Source organism: Mobula hypostoma, chromosome 1, assembly GCF_963921235.1.
Source record: "Mobula hypostoma chromosome 1, sMobHyp1.1, whole genome shotgun sequence".
NCBI classification, from domain to species: Eukaryota; Metazoa; Chordata; class Chondrichthyes; order Myliobatiformes; family Myliobatidae; genus Mobula; species Mobula hypostoma.
Window position 1 is genome coordinate 105102909 of NC_086097.1, and position 17533 is coordinate 105120441.

At 44.2% G+C, this 17533-nt stretch overlaps 1 protein-coding gene across 5 annotated transcripts in view; it reads left to right on the forward strand.

The window, feature by feature from the left end:
• heatr4 (HEAT repeat containing 4) overlaps positions 1-17533 on the forward strand; it is a 130284-nt gene that overhangs the window by 72629 nt on the left and 40122 nt on the right. For 4 of the 5 annotated variants that reach the window (XM_063054396.1, XM_063054417.1, XM_063054406.1 and 1 more), the window contains one exon: positions 5778-5882. The exons of the other annotated variant lie outside the window; for it this stretch is intronic. In XM_063054396.1, coding sequence (XP_062910466.1) covers positions 5778-5882 — 105 coding nt within the window. The remainder of the gene's footprint in view (positions 1-5777; positions 5883-17533) is intronic. 5 annotated transcript variants of the gene reach the window in all.

Consider the following 17533-nt stretch of genomic DNA (forward strand, 5'->3'; position numbering starts at 1 on the left):
TGGCTGTGCCGAACCATTTTCTGCCTAGTCCCACTGACCTGCACACGGACCATATCCCTCCATACACCTCCCATCCATGCATCTGTCCAATTTATTCTTAAATGTTAAAAAAGAACCCGCATTTACCACCTCGTCTGGCAGCTCATTCCATACTCCCACCACTCTCTGTGTGAAGAAGCCCCCACTAATGTTCCCTTTAAACTTTTCCCCCCTCACCCTTAACCCATGTCCTCTGGTTTTTTTCTCCCCTTGCCTCAGTGGAAAAAGCCTGCTTGCATTCACTCTATCTATACCCATCATAATTTTATATACCTCTATCAAATCACCCCTCATTCTTCTATGCTCCAGGGAATCTAGCTGGTTCAGTTGATTTATCCACCTTAAGACCTTTGAGTTTACCTAGCACTTTTCCCTTTTTAATAGCAATAACACACACTCCTGCTCCCTGCCACTCATAGACCTCTGGCATACAGCTAGTGTCTTCCACAGTAAAGACTGAAGCAGAGTACTTATTAAGTTCATCTGCTATTTCTTTGTCCCTCATTACTACCTCACCAGCATCATTTCTCAGTGGTCCAATATCAACTCTCACCTCCATTTTATTCTTTATATAACTGAAAAGCTTTATATTATTGTCTAGTTTGCCCTCATAATTCAGATTTCCCCTTCTTATAGCTTTTTAGTTGCCTTTTGTTGGATTTTAAAAGCTTCCCAATCATCCAACTTCCCACTCACTTCTGCTACCTTATATGCCCTTCCCTTGGTTTTTATGCAGTTGTTAACTTCCCTTGTCAGTCATAGTTGCCTAACTCTGCTATTTGAGAACTCCTGCACAATATGAACTATTCCCAGTTACTTCAGCCACCTCTGTTCTGCCATCAACCCCGCCAGTATGGCTTTCCAATTCGCCCAGGTAAGTTCTTCAATCATGCCTCTGTAATTCCATTGCGACACTGATACATGTGACTTGTACTTCTCCCTCTCAAATTGCAGTATGAATTTAATCATATTATGATCATTGCCTCTTAAGGGTTCCGTTGCATTAAGCTCCCTAATAAGATCTGGCTTATTACACAACACCTAGTTTAAGATAGCCTTTCCCTGAGGAGGCTCAAGTTTAATCTTGGGATTACTGCCTGTGCTATGTGACAGTGAGTATAGGAATAGAATGAGGTGGAGGATAAATGTGTGGCTGAGGGATTGGAGCAGAGGGAAGGGATTCAGATTTCTGGATCATTGGGACCTCTTCCGGGGTAGGTGTGACCTGTACAAAAAGGATGGGTTGCACTTGAATCTGAGGGGGACCAATATCCTGGCGGGGTTGGTGTGCAAAGGCTATTGGGGAGAGTTTAAACTAGAATTGCTGGGGGGGTGGGAACCAAACTGAAGTGACGGAGGAAAGGGAGGTTGGCTCACAAATAGAGAAAGCTTGGAGATAGTGCGAAAGGGAGGATAGGCAGCTGATAGAGAAGGGTCGCACTCAGAGACGGTTTGAGATGTGTCTATTTTAATGCAAGGAGTATTATGAACAAAGCGGATGAGCTTGGAGCGTGGATCAGCACTTGGAGCTATGATGGTGTGGCCATTACAGAGACTTGGATGGTTCAGGGGCATGAATGGCTACTTCAAGTGCGAGGCTTCAGATGTTTCAGAAAGGATAGGGAGGGAGGCAAAAGAGGTGGGGGCGTGGCACTATTGATCAGAAATAGTGTTACAGCTGCAGAAAAGGAGGAAGTAATGGAGGGGTTGTCTATGGAATCTCTGTGGGTGGAAGTTAGGAATAGGAAGGGGTCAATAACTCTAGTGGGTGTTTTTTATAGACCACCCAGTAGTAACAGGGACATTGAGGAGCAGATAGGGAGATAGATTCTGGAAAGGAGTAATAATAACAGGATTGTTGTGGTGGGAGATTTTAATTTCCCAAATATTGATTGGCATCTCCCTAGACTGAGGGGTTCAGATGGGGTAGAATTTGTTATATGTGCTCAGGAAGGTTTCTTGACACAATATGTAGATAAGCCTACAAGAGAAGAGGCTGTACTTGATCTGGTATTGGGAAATGAACCTGGTCAGATGTCAGGTCTCTCAGTGGGAGAGCATTTTGGAGATAGTCATCACAATTCTATCTCCTTTACATGGCATTGGAGAGGGATAGGAACAGACAAGTTAGGGAAATGTCTAACTGGAGTAAGGGGAAATATGAGGCTATCCGGCAGAAACTTGGAAACATAAATTGGAAACAGATGTTCTCAGGGAAACATACAGAAAAAATGTGGCAAATGTTCAGGGGATATTTGTGTGCGGTTCTGCGTAAATACGTTACAATGAGACAGGGAAAGAATGGTAGAGTACAGGAACCATGTTGTACAAAGGCTGTTGTAAATCCAGTGAAGAAGAAAAGAACAGCTCACGAAAGATTCAAAAAACTAGGTAATGATAGAGATCTAGAAAATTATAAGGCTAGCAGGAAGGAGCTTAAGAATGAAATTAGGAGAGCCAGAAGGAGCCATGAGAAGGCCTTGGCAGACAGGAATAAAGAAAACCCCAAGGCATTCTACAAGTATGTGAAGAGCAAGAGGATAAGATCTAAGAGAATATCAATCAAGTGTGACAGTGGAAAAGTGTGTATGGAACCAGAGGAGATGGCAGAGGTACTTAATGAATACTTTGCTTCAGTATTCACTACGGAAAAGGATCTTGGCAATTGTAGGATCTTGCAGTGGACTGAAAAGCTTGAGCCTGTAGATATTAAGGAAGAGGATGTGCTGGAGCTTTTGGAAAGCATCAAGTTGGATAAGTCACCGGGACCCGATGGGATGTACCCCAGGCTACTGTGGGAAGTGAGGGAGGAGATTGCTGAGCTCTGGCGATGATCTTTGCATCATCAATGAGGACGGGGGAGGTTGTGGAGGATTGGAGGGTTGCGGATGTTGTCCCCTTATTCAAGAAAGGGAATAGGGATAGCCCAGGAAATTATAGGCCATTGAGTCTTACTTCAGTGGTTGGTAAGTTGATGGAGAAGATCCAGAAAGGCAGGATTTATGAACATTTGGAGAGGCATAATATGATTAGGAATAGTCAGCATGGCTTTGTCAAAGGCAGGTCATGCCTTACGAGCCTAATTGAATTTTTTGAGGATGTGACTAAACACATTGATAAAGGTAGAGCTGTAGATGTAGTGTATATGGATTTTAGCGAGGCATTTGATAAGGTACCCCATGCAAGGCTTATTCAGAAAGTAAGGAGGTATGGGATCGAAGGGGACATTGCTTTGTGGATCCTGAACCAGTTTGCCCACAGAAGGCAAAGAGTGGTTGTAGATGGGTCATTTTCTGCATAGAGATAAATGACCGGGATGAAGAAGTGAAGGGATGGGTAGTAAATTTGCTGATGACACAAAGTTTGGGCGTGTTGTGAATAGTGTGGAGGGCTGTCACAGGTTTCAGCGGGACAATTATAGGATGCAAAACTGGGCTGAGAAGTGTCAGGTGGAGTTCAAGCCAGATAAGTGTGAGGCAGTTCATTTTGGTAGGTCAAATATGATGGCAGAATATAGCATTAAAGGCAAGACTCTTGGAGGATCAGAGGGATCTTGGGGTCCAAGTCCATAGGACACTCAAAACTGCTATGCAGGTTGACTCTGTGGTTAAGAAGACATACAGTGCATTGGCCTTCATTAATTGTGGGATTGAGTTAAGAGCCAAGAGGTAATGTTGCAGCTCTATAGGACCCTGGTCAGACCCCACTTGGAGTACTGTGCTCAATTCTGGTTGCCTCACTACAGGAAGGATGTGGAAACTATAGAAAGGGTGCAGAGAAGATTTACAAGGATGTTGCCTGGATTGGGGAGCATGCCTTATGAGAATAGGATGAGTAAACTCGGCATTTTCTCTTTGGAGCAATGGAGGATGAGAGGTGACCTGATAGAGGTGTACAAGATAATGAGAGGCATTGATCGTGTGGATCATCAGACGTTTTTTTTCCCAGGTCTGAAATGGTTAGCACGAGAGGGCATAGTTTTAAGATGCTTGGAAGCAGGTACAGAAGAGATGTAGAGGGTAAGTTTTTCACACAGAGAGTGTTGAATGCGAAGAATGGGCTGCCGGCAGTGGTGATGAAGGCAGAAGCGATTGGGTCTTTTAAGAGACTCCTGGATGGATACATGGAGCTTAAAAAAATAGAGGGCTATGGGTAAACCTAGGTAGTTCTAAGGTAAGGACATGTTCGGCACAGCTTTGTGGGCCGAAGGGCCTGTATTGTGCTGTAGGTTTTCTATGTTTCCAAGCTACTCTAAAAAGCCATCTTATAGGCATTCAACAAATTCCCTCTCTTGTAATCTGACACCAACCTTATTTTCCCAATCTCCTTGCATATTGAAGTCCCCCATTACAATACTGACATTACCCTTATTACATGTCTTTTCCAGCTCCCTTTGCAATCTCAACCCCACATCTTAGCTACTATTTGGAGGCCTATATATGATTCCCATATTGCTTTTTTGACCCTTGCAGTTTCTTAACTCCACCCACAAAGATTCAACAATCTCTGCCCCTGCATCACAACTTTCTAAAGGTGTAATTCCATCTCTTACCAACAGAGCCATACCACCACCTATGCCTTCCTGCCTGTCCTTTCAATACAAAGTATATTCTTTGATGTTAAGCTCCCAACTATGGCCTTCTTTCAGCCACGTCTCCGTGATGCCCACAGCATTATACTAACCAATCTCTGATTGCGCCACGAGTTCGTCCACCTTATTCCAAATGCTATGTGCATTTAAATACAGCACCTTCAGTCCTGCATTCTTTGCCCTTTTGAATTTTGCCTCTATGATACAACTTAACTCCTTGCTCTGTCTGCATTTGTCATCAATCATTGGCTTGTCCTTCCTTCCATTCATATTAGATATTACATCATCTACTGCTGGCTCATCCTCAGCTCTATCACACTGGTCCCATCCCTGTTCCAATTTAATTTAAACCACTCCCAAAGACTCCAGCAATTATTGCTTTCCAGATGAAGCAATAATTTACTTGCACTGTTTCCAATCCAATGAACTGCATTCACTGTTCACAATATAGTCTCCACAATGGAGAAACAAAGCACAGATTGGGAGATTACTTTACGGAGTACCTGGCTTCAATCCATGATGTGACCCTGAGCTTCCTGTTGCCTGCCACCATAATTCTCCATCCCATTCCCACTCTGACCTAACAGTCTGCAGTCTTCTGCACAGTTACAATGAGGAACAACACCTCATCTTCCATCTGGGCACATTACAGCCTTCTGGACTAAATATTGAATTCTACAAATTCAGGTAACCTGATTTCTAGCCTACATCAGTTATCCATCTGATGGATTAGCTCAGTTTGTTGTTTTATCCCCACTTTTTCACTCTGGGTGTGTGGACTACTCACTTTTAAGCTCTGCATATCACAACTCCTACATTCTTCTATGTTCTCACTCTCTTAACTGATCCCATTCACTCATTAACCAGATTAGTTTGTTTACAGCTTATCCCCAGAGCACCCCCTGTTCTACCCTCTCAGAGATATCTCCTCCCCCTCCTTTCCTGCAGCTCTACATGCTTCTTCTATCTTCTTTCCAACGCTGAAGAATAGTTGTCCTCCTGACCCTTTAAAACATCTCCCCTTCTCATGGATACCTGCTAAGTATTTCCAACATTGTCTGTTTTTGTTCAAGTTTTTCAGTACATGTAGTTCAGCTCTGGGATATTTGCTGCTGGTGTTTACTTGATCTCCTCTCTCTTCAACAAGCGTCTGGTGCACTTTATCCTGGCAAACCGGCTGAACAGCTGTAGTTGGAAAGACAAGGTGCTGGCGTGCAGAATTCTCTCCTCCCTGCGTGGATCACTTAACACAGTAGGTTTAAAGTTCATTAAAGGTTCTCTAAAGATTCCAGCCCCGTGTTTGTGAGTACATATTCACTATTTTGTGTTATCTCAGCCCTGAGCAAATGCATGAATGTCCTGTAATGCACAGTATAAATAAGCAAGTATAAGGGTAAAACAGTAGTATTTAGAGCTTTAATCTGCAGGCACACCGCTGAGAAAATTAGCAGCAAAAATATGAAGACTGAGTTACAGAATATTTTGGAGATGATTTCCTAAATGAGCAATTTGAGGGAACAGACTATTTTAAATCAGTGACATAAGAGATTCTGCAGATGATGGAAATTTTGAGCAACACATAGAGGAACTAAGCTGGTCAGGCAACATCTATAGAGGGGAATAAATAGTCAATGTTTTGGGTCAAAAGGCTTGATCAGGACTGGGAAGAAAGGGGCAGAAGCCAAAATAAGAAAGTGGAAGGATTACAAGCTGAAGGGATAGTTGAGGACAGGTGAGGAGCAGAGTAGTTGGGTGACGAATGATGTGATTGTAAAAAGCTGGCAGGTGGTAGGAAGATGAGGTTGTATAAGGCATTGGTGAGGCTGAATCTGGAGTACTGTGTTCAGTTTTGGTCATCAAATTACAGGAAGGATTTTAATAAGGTTGAAAGAGTGCAGAAAAGGTTTACAAGGATGTTGCCGGGACTTGAGAAACTCAGTTACAGAGAAAGGTTGAATAGGTTAGGACTTTATTCCCTGGAGCGTAGAAGAATGAGGGGAGATTTGATAGAGGTATATAAAATTATGATGGGTATAGATAGAGTGAATGCAAGCAGGCTTTTTCCACTGAGGCAAGGGGAGAAAAAAACCAGAGGACATGGGTTAAGGGTGAGGGAGGAAAAGTTTAAAGGGAACATTACGGGGGGGCTTCTTCACACAGAGAGTGGTGGGAGTATGGAATGAGCTGCCAGATGAGGTGGTAAATGCGGGTTCTTTTTTAACATTTAAGAATAAATTGGACAGATACATGGATGGGAGGTGTATGGAGGGGTATGGTCCATGTGCAGGTCAGTGGGACTCGGCAGAAAATGGTTCGGCACAGCCAAGAAGGGCCAAAAGGCCTGTTTCCGTGCTGTAGTTTCTATGGTTCTATGGTTTCTATGGCTGGAAAAAAGTGAATCTATAGGAGCCCATGGAATAAAGGGAAAGAAGATGTGAACCAAAGGGAGGTGATGGCAGGTGAGAAGGGAAGGTGTGAGAGGGTAACCAGGGTTGGGGAAGGGAAAAATGAAAAAAAAAACAAAATTAAATTAAGTATTGTATTCTAAGATTCACAATCTAGAAGTTAAAGGCCCTTTGGGAAACACTCTACGGACATAAACTTCAGCCGTTTAATTGGAATTACTGTGATTTGATGGGATAGGTGAAAGTAGACTTGTTCATACTCTATGATTAGAAACAGATTTGCTACCATGTACTCTGTTAGCTAAGTTAGCTCTGTTAAACTTATCACCTTTCACCCTTAACCCATGACCTCTAGTTGTAGTCTCACCAATTCTCAGTGGAAAAAGCCTGCTTGCATTTACCCTATCTATACCCCTCAAAATTTTGTGTACTATGATCAAGTCTCTCCCCTCAGTCTGATATATTCTAGGGAGTAAAGTCCTAATCTATTAACCTTTCCCTATAACTCGGGTCCTCAAGTCTCAAGACATCCTTATTAATTTTCTCTGCACTCTTTCAATTTTAATTTTTTTAAGTAGGTGACCAAAACTGCACACAGTACTCCAAATTAGGCCTCACCACTGTATTATACAGTTTCAACATACTGTCCCAACTCCCATACTCAATGAAGGCCAACGTACCAAGAGCTTTCTTTACGACCTGATCTACCCGTGACGCCACTTTCAAGTAATTATTGACCTGTATTTGCAGATCCCTCTGTCCTACTGCAACTCCTCGGTGTCCTACTGCTCACTGTTTAAGACCTAGCCTGGTTGATTCTTCGAAAGTGCAACACCTCACATTTGTCTGCAATAAATTCCAACTACCATTTTTCATCCCATTTTTCCAGCTGGTGCAGATCCCACCTCAACATCTGATGGTCTTCCTTGCTGTCCACTGCACCCCAATCCTGGCGTCATTCGTAACTTTGCTGAAATATTTAAAAACTTCTCCAGCCAAGATGGCACCAGCAAACAACGATTCCATGGGCAAATCTTTCAGATAGCAAAACCATCCAATTTCACTTTTTCTGCACCTTCTGCTTGCTCTTTTTGTCTTGTTTGTGTTATGGAAACTGTTGGAGTCTGTGCCTTACAGTTTGAATCTTGATTGAAGGATCCAGTGCTATGCTGTGTCTGGAGAGCTGCCTCGTGGAGATCAGAGATGGGGAGGGCCTGATAAGATCTGAGGAAGATTGAAGCATTAAGGTGAATGAGGAATCAGTCAGCAATGACTCAGATGCAGTTCATCGTGTTCAGCCCTGGGTTATCGTTCAGACCCAGTTCGTCGTGTTCGGACTGGGGTGGGCAGGTTTGGCCCTGCAACAGTGGCATTAGGACCCGGGTTGGTGGTCACTGTTACAGGAGGACTGAGTTTGTGCAGCTGCTCTCCTCAAATGCAGTGCAAAAACATTTCCTACATTCTGAGGTCTATGTGACTGTACACTATATTTTTTGGTGTTTTCTTTCTTGTGGTCGACTGGCAGGTGGGTGAGCTGTTAAATTTTTATGTGTAACAGTGGGGGGAGGTTGGGGATTCGGTTCTACTGTTGGTGTGGTTGTACTGTATATGCATATTTCGACAATAAAATGAACCTTTGACCCGGTTTACTACATTATCATCCAGATTGTTGATATAGATGACAAACAACAACGGACCCAGCACTGATCCCTACAGCACATCAGTAGTCACGGACCTCTAGAGAGGCAACCATCTCCTACCACTCTCTGGCTTCCTTTGCAAAGCTAATGTCTAATCCAACTTACTATCTCATCTTGAATGCCAGTGACTGAACCTTCTTGACTAACCTCCCATGCGGGACCTTGTCAAGTGGCTTACGAAAGTCCATGAAGACAACATCCACTGCCTTGCCTTCAACATTCGTGGTAACTTCCTTGAAAAACTCTGGGTCCTTGTTTGGCTAGACACAACTTAACATGCACAAAGCCAAGCTGACTATCCCTAATCAATCCCTGTCTATCCAAATACTCATATACGTGGTCCCTTACAATAACGTTCCCATTACTAATGTCAGGCTCATAAGTTCCTGGGCTATTCTCAGAGCCTTTCTTAAACAATGGAACTTTAGCTATCCTCCAATCTTCTGGCACCTCATCCATGGCTAAGGTTCTGCAAAGGGAGTCCAGGGAGTTAGGTGCTAAGTTAAAGAACAGGACCTCCAGAGTTGTGATCTCAATTTGCTACTTGTGGCACATGATAGCGAGGCCAGAACTAGGAAGATCATACAGTTTCATATGTGGCTGAGTAGTTGGTATAGGAAGGTGGGCATAAGATTTTTGGATCATTGGACTCTCTTCCAGGGACAGTTGGCAGCTGAACTGGAGGGGAACTAATATCCTGGTGGGAAGGTTTGTTAATGCTGCATGGTGCAGTTTAAAACAGAGTGGCAGGGGGATGGGAACCAGAGTGCCAGAGCAGCTAGAAACATAGAAAAGCTACAGCACAATACAGGCCCATTGGCCCACAATGCTGTGCCAAACATGTACTTACTTTAGAAATTACCTAGGATTACCCACAGCCCTCTATTTTTCTAAGCTCCATGTACCTATCGAGAAGCCTCTTAAAAGACCCTATCGTTTCTGCCTTCACCACTGTCACCAGCAGCCCATTCCATTCACTCACCACTCTCTGCATAAAAAACTTACCCCTGACATCTCCTCTGTACCTATGTCCAAGCACCTTAAAACTGTGCCCTCTTGTGTTAGCCATTTCAGTCCTGGGTAAAAGCTTCTGACTATCCACATGATCAATGCCTCTCATCATCTAATATGCCTCAATCAGGTCACCTCTCATCCTCCGTTGCTCCAAGGAGAAAAGGCCGCCAGTTCACTCTACCTGTTTTCATAAGGCATGTTCCCCAATCCAGGCAACATCCTTGTAAATCTCCTCTGCACCCTTTCCATAGTTTCCACATCCTTCCTGTAGTGAGGTGACCAGTACTGAGCACAGTACTCCAAGTGGGATCTGATCAAGGTCCTATATAGCTGTAACATTACCTCTCAGCTCTTGAACTCAATTCCACGGTTGATGAAGGTCAATACACCATATGACTTCTCAGCCCTGTTTTACATCCTATCGATGTTCTGCTGTAATCTCTGACAGCTCTCCACACTATCCACAACACCTCCAACCTTTGTGTCATCAGCAAATTCACTAACCCGTCCCTCCACTTCCTCATCCAGGTCATTTATAAAATTCACAAAGAGAAGGGGTCCCAGAACAGATCTGAAATCCATATACACTACATCTATTGCTCTACCTTCATCAATGTGTTTAGTCACATCCTCAAAAAATTCAGTCAGGCTAGTAAGGCATGACCTCCCTTTGACAAAGCCATCTAAACAGCTCACTCTAGGGAGATGCCAATTAATATTGGGGAAATTAAAATCTCCCAGCACGACAACCCTGTTATTATAACATCTTTCCAGAATCTGTCTCCTTACCTGCTCCTCGATGTCCCCGTTACTATTGGGTAGTGTATAACAAACACCCAGTAGAGTTACTGACTCCTTCCTGTTCCTAACCTCCACGCACAGAGAATCAGTAGACAATCCCTCCATGACTTCCTCCTTTTCTGCAGCCGTGACTCTCTCTCTGATCAACAGTGCCGCGCCCCCACCTCTTTTGCCTCCCTCCATGTCCTTTCAGAAACATCTAAAGCCTGGCACACTAAGTAGCCATCCCTGCCCGAGCCATCCAAGTCTCTGTAATAGCCACAACATCATAGCTCCAGGTGCTGATCCATGCTGAGCTCATCTGCTCTGTTCACAATGTTTCTTGCATTAAACCATCATCTGAGCGTATCCCTTCTCTGTCATCTGCCTATCTTCACACTGCCTACAAGCTTTCTCTATTTGTGAGCCAACCACCCCTTCCTCCGTCTCTTTAGTTCAGTTCCCATCCTCCAGCAATTCCAGTTTAAACTCTCCCCAATAGCCTTAGCAAACCTCCCTGCCAGGGTATTGATTCCCCTCAGATTCAAGTGCAACCTGTCCTTTTTGTACAGGTCACTCCTGCCCCAAAGGAGGTCCCAATGATCCAGAAATTTGAATCCCTGCCCCCTGCTACAATCCCTCAGCCACGCATTTATCCTCCACCTCACTCTATTTCTATACTCACTGTCGCGTGGCACAGGCAGTAATCCTGAGAATACTACTTTTGAGGTCCTGCTTCTCAACTTCGTTGTCGTGGTGGGAGATCTTAATTTCCCAAATATTGATTGGCATGTCCCTAGAGCGAGGAGTTTAGATGGGGTGGAGTTTGTTAGGTGTGTTCAAGAAGTTTTCTTGACACAGTATGTTGATCAGCCTACAAGAGGAGAGGCTATACTTATCGGGAAATGAACCTGGTCAGGTGTCAGATGTCAGTGGGAGAACATTTTGGAGTTAGTGATCACAATTCTATCTCCTTTACCACAGCATTGGAAAGAGATTGGAACAGACAAGTTAGGAAAGCACTTCATTGGAGTAAGGGGCTATCAGGCAGGAGCTTGAAAGCATAAATTGGGAACAGATGTTCTCAGGGAAATGTACGGAAGAAATATGGCAAATGTTCAGGGGATATTTGAGTGGAGTTCTACATATGTACGTTCCAATGAGACAGGGAAAGGATGGTAGGGTACAGGAACAGTGGTGTACAAAAGCTGTTGAAAACCTAGTGAAGAAGAAAAGAAGAGCTTACGAAAGGTTCAAAAGGCTAGGTAATGATAGAGATCAAGAAGATTATAAGGCTAGCAGGAAAGAGCTTAAGAAAGAAATTAGGAGAGTCAGAAGGGGCCATGAGAAAGTCTTGGTGGACAGGATTAAGGAAAACCCCAAGGCATTCTACAAGTATGTGAACAGCAAGAGGATAAGATGTGAGAAAATAGGACCAATCAAGTGTGACAGTGGAAAAGTGTGTATAGAACCAGAGGAGATAGGAGAGGTAATTAATGAATACTTTGCTTCAGTATTCACTACAGAAAAGGATCTTGGTGATTGTGAGGATGACTTGCAGTGGACTGAAAAGCTTGAACATGTAGTGTACGGAGTCTTTCTTTTTTTGTATGTTAAATTTTAAATGGCTTCTTTGTTATGTTATACTGGGGAGTGCTTCTTTGTTATAGAATAGTACAGCACAGTACAGGCCCTTCGGCCCACAATGTTGTGCCGACCCTCAAATCCTGCCTCCCATATAAGCCCCACCTTAAATTCCTCCATATACTTGTCTAGTAGTCTCTTAAACTTCACTAGTGTGTCTGCCTCCACCACTGACTCAGGCAGTACATTCCATGCACCAACCACTTGAGTAAAAAACCTTCCTCTAATATCCCCCTTGAACTTCCCACCCCTTACCTTAAAGCCATGTCCTCTTGTATCGAGCAGTGGTGCCCTGGGGAAGAGGCACTGGCTATCCACTCTATCTATTCCTCTTATTATCTTGTACACCTCTATCATGTCTCCTCTCATCCTCCTTCTCTCCAAAGAGTAAAACCCTAGCTCCCTTAATCTCTGATCATAATGCATACGTTCTAAACCAGGCAGCATCCTGGTAAATCTCCTCTGTACCCTTTCCAATGTTTCCACATCCTTCCTATAGTGAGGTGACCAGAACTGGACACAGTACCCCAAGTGTGGCCTATCCAGAGTTTTACAGAGCTGCATCATTACATCGTGACTCTTAAACTCTATCCCTCGACTTATGAAAGCTAACACCCCATAAGCTTTCTTAACTACCCTATCCACCTGTGAGGCAACTTTCAGGGATCTGTGGATGTGTACCCCGAGATCCCTCTGCTCCTCCACACTACCAAGTATCCTGTCGTTTACTTTGTATTCTGCCTTGGAGATTGTCTGTCCAAAGTGTACCACCTCACACTTCTCCGGGTTGAACTTTATCTGCCACTTCTCAGCCTACTTCTGCATCCTATCAATGTCTCTCTGCAATCTTTGACAATCCTCTACACTATCTACAACACCACCAACCTTTATGTCATCTGCAAACTTGCCAACCCACCCTTCTACCCCCACATCCAGGTCGTTAATAAAAATCACAAAAAGTAGATCTCCCAGAACAGATCCTTGTGGGACACCACCAGTCACAATCCTCCATTTTGAATGTACTCCCTCCACCACCACCCTCTGCCTTCTGCAGGCAAGCCAATTCTGAATCCATCTGGCCAAACTTCCCTGGATCCCATGCCTTCTAACTTTCTGAATAAGCCGACCCTGTGGAACCTTGTCAAATGCCTTACTAAAATCCATATAGGTCACATCCACTGCACTACCATCATCTATATGCCTGGTCATCTCTTCAAGGAACTCTATCAGGCTTGTTAGACACGATCTGCCCTTCACAACGACATGCTGACTGTCCCTGATCAGACCATGATTCTCTAAATGCCCAGAGATCCTATCTCTAAGAATCTTTTCCAACAGCTGGAATGCTGAGAAAGTCTCCAGCTAGACAGTTACTTGGGTTAATATAGACAGCAGGGTGCTATTAGCCAATGGGTATTCATGTTATTGTTTTTTCGGGTGATAATGCTGTCTCATATGACTGTGGACGGGATTTTGGTGGGGAGTCGGAGGAGAGACGGGGAGGACAGTGGACGTGCGGAGAGGCTCCGGTCGATCACTTCAGGTGGTCCCGAGCCGTGAGTCAACAGGATTCATGTGGTCATCCGGAATCGATTGAGCTCCAACAGTTGCGCACGAAGAACTTGGACTTCGATAAGTCTTGGCGCCTTTTTGTTCATTACTTCCTTTTCTGTATTGAATTTATATTAATATCATAGAATTAGTAATATCTATAAAGTGTACTTGGTAAAACATACTGCATGTGCTGGCTGATGATTGATGTTTGGGATTGATTCGGGCAGCAACCGACTCCGTGGGAAGTGTTGAGGCAGGTGCTGGGTGGGATTTCCCCTAGACATATATGAGCCAATATAACTGAGCGTTACATAAATATTAAGAAAGAGGATGTGCAGGAGCTTTTGGAAAGCATCAAGTTGAATAAGTCACCACGACTGGACGAGATGTACCCCAGGCTACTGTGGGATGTGAGAGAGCAGATTGCTGAGCCTCTGGCAATGATCTTTGCATCATCAATAGGGACGGAAGAGGTTCTGGAGGATTGGACAGTTGCAGATGTTGTTCCATTATTCAAGAAAGGGAGTAGAGATAGCCCAGGAAATTATAAACCAGTGAGTCTTACTTCAGTGGTTGGTAAATTGATGGAGAAGATCCTGAGAGGCAGGATTTATGAACATTTGGAGAGGCATAATATGATTAGGAATAGTCAGCATGGCTTTGTCAAAGGCAGGTCATGCCTTACGAGCCTAATTGAATTTTTTGAGGATGTGACTAAACACATTGATAAAGGTAGAGCTGTAGATGTAGTGTATATGGATTTCAGCAAGGTATTTGACAAGGCTTATTGAGAAAGTAAGGAGGCATGGGATCCAAGGGGATGTTGCTTTGAGGATCCAGAACTGGCTTGCCCAGAGAAGGCAAAGAGTGGTTATAGACAGGTCATATTCTGCACGGAGGTCAGTCACCAGTGGTATGCCTCAGGGATCTGTTCTGGGACCCCTACTCTTCGTGATTTTTATAAATGACCTGGATGAAGAAGTGGAGGAATGGCTTAGTACATTTGCTGATGACACAAAAGTTGGGGGTGTTGTGGATAGTGTGGATACTGTCAGAGGTTACAGCGGGACATTGATAGGATGCAAAACTGGGCTGAGAAGTGGCAGATGGAGTTCAACCCAGATAAGGGTGAGGAGGTTCATTTTGGTAGGTCAAATATGAAGATAGAATATAACATTAATGGTAAGACTCTTGGCAGTGTGGAGGATCAGAGGGATCTTGGGGTCCGAGTCCATAGGACACTCAAAACTGCTGCGCAGATTGATTCTATGGTTAAGAAAGCATACGGCCTTCATCAATTGTGGGATTGAGTTTAGGAGCCGAGAGGTAATGTTGCAGCTGAATAGGATCCTGGTCAGACCCCACTTGGAGTACTGTGCTCAGTTCTGGTCGCTTCACTATGTGGAAATCATAGAAAGGGTGCAGAGGAGATTTACAAGGATGTTACCTAGATTGGGGAGCATGCCTTATGAGAATAGGTTAAGTAAACTCAGCCTTTTTTCCTTGGAGCGACGGAGGATGAGAGGTGACCTGATAGAGGTGTATAAAATGATGAGAGTCATTGATCGTGTGGATAGTCAGAGACTTTTCCCAGGGTTGAAATGGCTAACACGAGAGGGCACTGTTTTAAAGGTGCTTGGAAGCAGTACAGAGGAGATGTCAGGGGTAAGTTTTTTTACTCAGAGAGGTGAGTGCATGGAATGGGATACTGGCGACGATGGTGGAGGTGGATACGATAGTTTTTTAAGAGACTATTGGACAGGTACATGGAGCTCAGAAAAATAGAGGTCTATGGGTAACCCTAGATAATTTCTCAAGTAAGACATGTTCGGCACAGCTTTGTGGGCCGAAGGACCTGTATTGTGGTGTAGGTTTTCTATGTTTCTATGTTTCCTTCCTAACTCCCTGTAGTCTGTTTTCAGCGGACAGCCAGGAAAGACTGGCACTGGGGGTGTCGGGATTGGCAGTCCAGGCACCAGCTCAGAAGAGCACCCACCTCTTGAATCCGCTAGTTTACATGGAGAAACATACCCTTGGGGTCCTCCAAGAGGGAGGGAGAATGATGGACCCAATCGGGCGGATACAGTTCATTACAGGGAATGACTACAACCAAGATCTAGGATGAGAGGCTCTGAGTGTCCAATGTGTTGGTGTGGGAGAGCGTTTTCCAGCATTAAAGGTTTACGAGTCCACCAAGCAAAGTTGAAGTGCTATTCCATCCCAGTGGATAAAGATGAGATGACTTCACCAAGCACAGATGATGTGGTCTTTTCAACCACTGATTCACAAGCCACAGCGATTCACTCTGGAGAGAGTCATCATACTCCAGGTCAGATGAGAGATAACCCAGGTCAGATTTCAGACCACAGTACCCAGGTAGGTCCTTCGATGATGGCAGTGGTGAGGAGGTAGAGAAGAAGAGGAAGGTCAAGTGGCCGGCAATGGCAGATGAGAAGGCTTGGCGTGTATTTGATGAGGATATCAGTATGATGTTGGAGAACACTCTCAGGGGAACATCAAAGGGAAAGTTGGAAGTGATGGGTGATATGATTTATGATGCTGGAAAGTACAGGTTTGGTTTGGTTGAGTTGAAGAAAGCAAAGTCTACACAGCAACCAAGCAGGCGCCAGAAGGAGATTAGTAGGTTGAGGAAAGAGCTTAGATCATTGAGACAGAGGTGGAAGGTAGCAGGTGAGGGTGACAAGCCAGGGCTTGCTGATCTCCGAGAGAATTTTTGAATAAAGTTAGCATCACTCCGTCGTGCAGAGTCACAATGTAAAAAGAGAGAGAAGACAAGAAAGTCATTCTTTGAGAATCCTCACGAGTTCAGAAAGAAACTGTTTGAACAAAGTAAGAGTGGGCTTAACATCTCTCAACAAGAACTTGAGGATCACCTGGCAAGCACTTACTCTAACGAACAGCGGGAGGCTCCTTTGCTTGACATTTCAGGGCTTGTGAAGCCAACCAAGCCAGGAGTGAAGTTCGATCTGTCAGAACCCAAATTGGCAGAAGTCAAATGGTTCATCAGAAAGGCAAGGTCAGGCTCAGTGCCAGGACCTAATGGAGTGCCGTATAAGGTGTTCAAGAAGTGTGAAGAGCTGGGGAAACACTTGTGGAGATTGTTAAAGGTGGTGTGGAGACAAGGTGGTGTTCCTTTGTCATGGAGTGAGGCTGAAGGAGTATACATCCCGAAGGAAGAGAATTCTACTACGTTGAATCAGTTCTGACCAATTTCACTCCTGAATGTAGAGGTGAAGATTATGTTTGGCATTCTGGCAGAAAGAATATCTTCATTCGTGATAGAGAATGGATTGGTAAATACATTTGTGCAGAAGGCAGGAATACCAGGCTTCCCGGGATGCCTTGAACATTCTAGTATGATATGGTATACCATCCAGGAGTCGAAAAGGTTGAGAAGAAATCTGGCTGTAGTTTGGCTTGATCTTGCAAATGCGTATGGTTCTGTTCCCCAAGTCCTGATTGAGTTTGCGATGGAAATCCTATGGATTCCTGCTAAGGTGAGGAACTTCTTTATGCAGTATTATGACAATTTCTGGATGAGGTTTTCCACTCAGTAGTTTACAACTAGGTGGCAGAGCTTGGATGTTGGAATCCCAATAGGATGTGCAATTTCACCCATCCTTTTTGTGTTAGCCATGGAGGTCATTGTGAGGGTTGCAGAATCAGTGGGACCAGGTGTCGCACTTGATGGCAGAGGGGAGTTACCACAAATACGAGCGTTCATGGACGATCTCACTCTTTTGGGTCCCAGCAGGGAGGCAGTGGAAAATGTACTACCTAGACTC